Source organism: Solanum stenotomum, chromosome 6 (genome assembly GCF_019186545.1).
Source record: "Solanum stenotomum isolate F172 chromosome 6, ASM1918654v1, whole genome shotgun sequence".
Lineage (NCBI taxonomy): Eukaryota > Viridiplantae > Streptophyta > Magnoliopsida > Solanales > Solanaceae > Solanum > Solanum stenotomum.
This window is the reverse complement of record NC_064287.1, coordinates 12,906,516-12,913,188: the sequence shown is the minus strand read 5'-3', so window position 1 is coordinate 12,913,188 and position 6,673 is coordinate 12,906,516. Positions and strand designations below refer to the sequence as shown.

Genomic DNA, 6,673 nt, shown 5'->3' with positions numbered 1-6,673 from the left:
CAAGTCTCACTTCCACATCTGTCTCATCTAACACATTACTGAATTTGCACCCCAAATATTCTGTTTTGGTCCTACTCAACCTGAAACCTTTGGACTCCAGCGTTTGTCTCCACGCCTCCAACCGCGCATTAACTCTATCCCACGTCTCATCAATCAATACTATGTCATCCGCAAATAACATACACCATGGGACCTTCTCCTGAATAGACCGCGTCAGCTCATCCATCACCAAAGCAAAAAGGAAAGGACTTAGGACTGATCCCTGGTGCAGCCCCATCTCCACTGGGAAGTGTTCTGAGTCTCCTCCAACTGTTCTAACCCGAGTCTTGGCTCCACCATACATGTCCTTTATCGCCCTAATATAAATCATTGGGACCCCTTTAGACTCCAAGCACCTCCAGAGGACATTCCTCGGTACTTTGTCATAGGCCTTTTCAAGGTCAATGAACACCATATGTAGGTCTCTCTTCCTTTCTCTATATTTTTCTACCAGTCTACGCATAAGATGGATGGCTTCGGTAGTCGAACGTCCCGGCATGAATCCAAACTGGGTCTCCGAGATGGACACCCCTCTTCTCACCCTCATCTCCACCACTCTCTCCCAAATCTTCATAGTATGGCTCAACAATTTGATACCCCTGTAGTTGTTACAGTTTTGGATATCACCCTTGTTACAAGTAGTCTAGAACATCAAAAATGTCTTCAGCTTGTACTAAAATATCTTGTTTACACCAAAAATAAAACAAGGCTAGACAGTTCATCTTGAATTTATGAAAGCCAATTTGCTTGTCTTCAGAACATCTCTGATCCCTCTCCTTCCACATTGTCCACCAAATGCATGTTGGGACAATCTTCCATCTATACTCCTTTGGACATGCATTGCCAATCACTGTTCCAACTCAGCACTCCTCCGATGCTAGCTGGTTTCACCCAGTTTATCTTCCTTAGACAAATAAATGATCTCCATAATTGATTTGTCCACTAGCAATGTACAAAGAGATGGTCGATTGTCTCCCTTTGCTCACCACAAAGAAAGCATCCTGAGCATAGATGAAATCCTCTTTTGTTGAGATTCTCATGTGTCAAGACAGTTTCTTTGCCAGTAACCAAGTGAACTTTGTATGGTATTTTGGTCTTCCACGTCATTTTCATGGCCAATTCACCTCTCCGTGGCTTGATTAGTGACTTATATGCTGAGCTAGCTGAGAAAATCCCAGACCCTTCTTCCTTCCATAGCATGGTATCCTTTCTTCCTTTAGATTGTTGAAAGCTGCCATAGTGGACTTTAAAGCTGCTACTCTACCCAATTCCCAATCACTTAGATGTCTTCTAAAATTTAGGTTCCAGCCTTGCCCAGTCCACATTTTAGCAATTGTTGCTTGTTGTTGCAAACATAAATTGAAGAGATCCAGATACTGCTGTTTCAGAGGAGCTTGACCTATCCAATTGTCATTCCAGAAGGAATCCTTCGACCCATCACCTACCTTGAAATTGACCTTTGCTTTCATCACAGGCCATAGATTCCTAATAGCTCTCCACACTGCAAAACTATATGGAATAGACGAATAGTTGCCATATTAGTTGTCCAATTGTCTTCCAGCCCATACTTTGCACAAATAAATCCTTCCATAAAATGTTGTCAGCTATCCAAATTTCCACAACCATTTTATCATGAGACTCTGGTTCTGCAACTTCATATTTCTAATCCACACCCCTCCAACCTTCTTTCCCATTGTCAGCTCCACCCATTTCACTAAGTATTTTTCTTGTTTCCACTACCTTTCCAAGAAAATTTCTTCTGATTCTATCAAACCTCTTTATCACACTAGCAAAGACTGGGAAAATTGACACCATATAGGCAAGTAGTGTATCTAGTATACTGTTTGCCAAGGTCAGTCTACCTCCCCTGGATAAGTATTGACTTTCCAACTTGTTAACTTCTCACATTTTTCAATGACCCCATTCCATATCCCTATAGGATTACTGTTTGCTCCCAGTGCCACCAAGCTTTGTTTCAAGACTGTCCAATCCCAACACCTCATTAATGGGGTAAATGGGACTCTTAATCCAGTTGATGTCGAGACCAGAAACTGCTTCAAAAATTATTAATGGCCCTCAGTATCAAATTATTCTCCTGCACTGCCTGATATTTAAAGTGTCATATGCATACTGCAGGTGAGTGATTTCCATGTTTTTGTCACCTCCAGCCTAAAATCCCCTAATCCACCTTTTACCCTTGGTTGGCTGCAGCAAGTTGCTCATACCTTCCATTGCCAAGATGAATAGAAAGGGGGAAAGAGGATCATCGTTCGTTATCCCCCTTGAGAAAAGAAAAATCCATTTGGTGTTCTGTTTACCAATATTGAAAACCTCACTGCGCTAATACAATGCTTGCTCCACTTGACCCATCTGGCGCCAAACCCCATGTTTTCTAGCATGTGAATAAGAAAACCCCAGTTTAGGTGGTCATAGGCTTTCTGGTAATCTAGTTTACTAATAACCATGGAAGCTTGCTTCTTTGTCTGGACTCCAGTCCACACATTCATTTGCTAGGATGGCATCCATGATTTGTCTCCCTCAATAAATGACATATGTTGTCAGTCCACCCATTTGTATCACCTTCTTTGACCTCTCAGTCAGCAGTTTTGGCATAATCTTATCGACACCACCAATGAGGCTGGTGGGTGTATAATAATTAAGTTCCACTGCTCCCACCTTCTTTGGAATTAAAGCCACAAATGTTGCATTCAGACTTCTTTCAAAGAGGCCTTCCTCATGAAAGTTTCGAATGGCTGCAACCAGATCTTTCTTTATAACCTCCCAACACTGCTTAAAGAAGGCCATGGAGAGGCCATCTGGTCCAGGTGATTTGTCTCCTGTACAAGCTCTAATGCTCTCCAGGATTTCCTGTTCTTCAATATCAGCCATCAAAAAAGTTTTATATCCTCCTTCTCAACACTGGGACAATCTCTCATCTCCGACTGTGGTCTCCACCCTTTTGTTTCTTTATGTAAGTTCTCATAGTAGGAACTATCTCTTTCCCCACTTGTTCTAGTTCTGTCACTAACACATTTCCAACTTTGAGCTTGTCTATTGTATTCATCCTCCTATGAGCATTTGTATTTGTTGTTCTATGGAAGAATCTTGTATTTCTATCCCCCCCTCCNCCCCCCCCCCCCCCCCGTTTCAACCATGTTGCCTTCGTTTTTGGCTATATCTTCAACTCCATGTCCAGAACAAGTCTAGAAGCAATTTCATCTTCATTCAGTTCTCTCTGTTCCTGCAACCTGTCCAGCTCAACCAATTGTGATAAGACATTTTGCTTCTGTATACCCAAGTTGCCTTGAGCTGTTTTGCTCCATTCCTTCAGCTTAATCTTCAGGGCCTTCAATTTAAGGGCTAGAATGTACTACATTTTGGAACGAATGTCAATCCAAAAAAGCACATTTTGAAAATTTGGCGAAATAAGATCTAACTTATCATATAGTCAAGTATAATAAGAAATCATACTTTCACATTCCAGCATACTCTATCTATGTGTGGTATAATCATGATTGAACATTATAACTAATCATGTGACATTTGAGTAAAATGTTCATCAAAATCACGAAGCCGCAAGCAGAAACTATGACATTGGGAGAACACTCAAGTTTGGGTTAAGCATGACAAAGGAAAGCTTCTAGTTTAGCAATCCCGACCTAAAACTTAATCTTTATCACTTTATATGACTTCCCTTTTCTCTTTCTTTCACTCAATTGCAACACATCGTCATTGTTATTCTCTTGTTTCTCAATATTTTTTACCAATATTAACTAACTGCATATCAACTTTGAAATTAAAGATAAACCAAACATGCTGGATTGTGGATAATTTACTGCTAGGACCTGTCTCTCCTAAAAATGAAGATAAAAGGTGTCTTCCTATAGCAATGTGGAAACTTTTTTATGGGTAATGGTGAATATCATAAGTGGTGTATCAGTAGTTCAGAACTAAGATAGTGCGTCAAAATTTACAGATTGTAGGACCTGATCATATCTAACAAGGTATCTACATTGTTAACAAAATCCAGCTTGCACTAAAAAGCTAAAGAAAATACATGCCTTTAAGGCTATGTATGTAGCTTTGTTTGCCATTGTATTGATGCATAATATATATATATATATATATATATAAAACTATCTCCGTTTACCAAAAAAAGTAGCTTTGTTTGCCATGAAAAATTCTATTGTTTCTTTCACTCCAGATTGTCCACCAAATGACCACAACAATGGTGTTCCAAACTTTCTAGTATCCATCAAACGGTAACCTTTATTTGTGAGGAAAACAGATCTGCTAGCTATTTCATTTGCCCAAATTGGAGAAGATAAATCATTTCCAGTGTTGCGTCCTCCAATGACCCCTCTACCCCACTAAGAGTGTTACAGATCAAGCATAAACCTTTAGGATGTTCTTTGAGCACTTTTATTTGCAAAACTTTCCTTTAAACGTTTGCACATAAATTACACTTGTATTCATATTAAATAACGTCTAAATTACATACAACAGCATACCATCCAGTTAACTACAGGAAACGCTGATTTGTGGTTGTGGAATCAGCTCACTACTCACTATAATCTTTCTTCTACATAGTCCATTAGGAACCTCTTTTTATATATGGACAAGTGTTCCAGCATAATAACCAGTTCGTAACCACTATCTGAATTGAAAAGCGTCAAAATTCAGGTTACATCATTGACCCACATGATCTGAGGGAAAAAGAAATAAACTCCAGTAAAATCAAACATCAAACAACAACAACCTTACTCCTCAATCACAATAAAGCTCGAATTCATAGGGAAAAAAAGAGGAGAAATGATTACGAATCAAGAGAAGCAGAGTAAGAAAAACATGGCTTACAGTCTCAGATCGTTTGAGAAGTGGACCCTGTAGTAGATTCCTGCCAGAACCAGAAGCCAATTGCCGTTTGATCTTCTCTAAACTTGTCTTTGTATCCACATCTCCCTGAAGAAGAAAAAATCCCAATTTACAGTGTTAGTAATGAAAGTGATTTGTGGAAAGGTATTAAATTAGGGTAAAGAAAAAGCTGAACACTTGCCAGAGGAGCTCCATTAGAAGCCATTGTTGAAGATGCTTTGAAGAAATGAAGAAAAATGGAAGGGGTTTAGTTAGGAAGAACGAAAATATAAAGGCCCAGCTGGTAGGTTTCACTTTTCTGACCTGTTGGTGAATGTTTGAGTTGTTCACACTGCAACAATAAGATTTTATTTTAAAATTCTCATAAATTTTTTTTTATAATCACACAAATTTCAAAAATATTTTCTTACTCTATGTCCCAATTTATGTGTTGTTATCAAATTTCAAGATTCAAACAAGTTTATCTTTGATCATAGATTTTTTATACATCTTTTAAGTATTTAGAATTGTCAATTTATGTGACTTATAGTACTTTTTACGTAGTTTATAATTTTATTTTAAAATTTTTGAAGATTCCATGCATAAATTGTATGTCAAACTTAAATTGTTTGACTCTCGAAAATGAAAAGTGTCATATAAATTGGGATAGAGGGAGTATTATTTTTTGTGTAGTTATAAAATATGTAAATTACTTTATGTGTAAATTTTACGAATTACTAACGCACATCTTTTGTTGGTAATACTACCAACGAAGTATATATCGGTTGGTAAATATGACAAAAAAATTGTTTATATAATTTCTTAACATATTACCAATGAATTACTAACCAAACATTTACCAACGGCAAGATTGTGTTGCTAAATTTACCAACCAAATATAAGTGTGTTGGTAAATTAGTAACAAAATATAATTTGTTGGTAAACTTGCCAACCAATATCCAATTAGTTGGAAATTTTACCGACGAATAAAGATTATAGTTAGTAAATTACTAACATCATTAAAATAGTTGGTAATATACCAACCGATCATTAATTTATTGGTAAAATTTACCAACATATTAATTATTAGTTAGTAATATTACATATGAATGTTTAGTTGAATAGTAACTATTACCAACTGTGATAAAATTTATTGGTAAATTATTAATTACTACCATATATTTGAATAGTTGATAAATTTACCAATTGCAGTTAATTATTTTGGTAAATCAGCGTCTAGTGTTGAGGCTTTCATATTCAGTTTGTGTCGTTAGGCGTTTTAACTTTAAAATTTTAGCCAAAACTTGATTTTGGTCAATATTTTTGATAAACGTGCTTAGATTAGAACTTTGTCAGTGTCATTTGATTCAAAAGGTCATTTTTTATCTAACAGGGTTGGTTCAAGTTTTGAGGCTTCCGTTTTTTGTTTGTGTCGTTAGGTGTTTTAAATCTTATGTTTTGGCCAAAATTTGACTTTGGTCAATATTTTTGTGAACGTGCTCAAATGAGAATTCCGTCAGCGTAATTAACTCCAAAGGTCATTTTTTTATCTAATAGGATGGTTGGTTCGGGTTTTGAGACTTTCATTTTTAGTGTGTGCCGTTAGGTGTTTTAACTTATAAATTTTGGCCAAAATTTAACTTCGGTCAATATATTTGATAAACGTGCTCAGATGAGAATTTCGTCAGTGCAGTTAGATGCGAAAGGTCATTTTTGATGTAATAAGATAGAGGGTTCAGGTTTTGAGGCTTCCGTTTTTTGTTTGTACCGTTAGGCATTT

At 37.0% G+C, this 6,673-nt stretch overlaps 1 protein-coding gene across 1 annotated transcript in view; it reads right to left on the bottom strand.

Moving 5' to 3' along the window:
- The window catches only part of LOC125867370 (uncharacterized), a 21,982-nt gene extending 16,755 nt beyond the window's left edge, over positions 1–5,227 (bottom strand). The window contains exons 1-2 of the mRNA XM_049547846.1: positions 5,092–5,227; positions 4,897–4,997 (exon numbers count right to left, since the gene is read on the bottom strand). Coding sequence (XP_049403803.1) covers positions 4,897–4,997; positions 5,092–5,119 — 129 coding nt within the window. The 5' untranslated portion in view covers positions 5,120–5,227. The remainder of the gene's footprint in view (positions 1–4,896; positions 4,998–5,091) is intronic.
- Between the last annotated feature and the right edge of the window lie 1,446 nt (positions 5,228–6,673).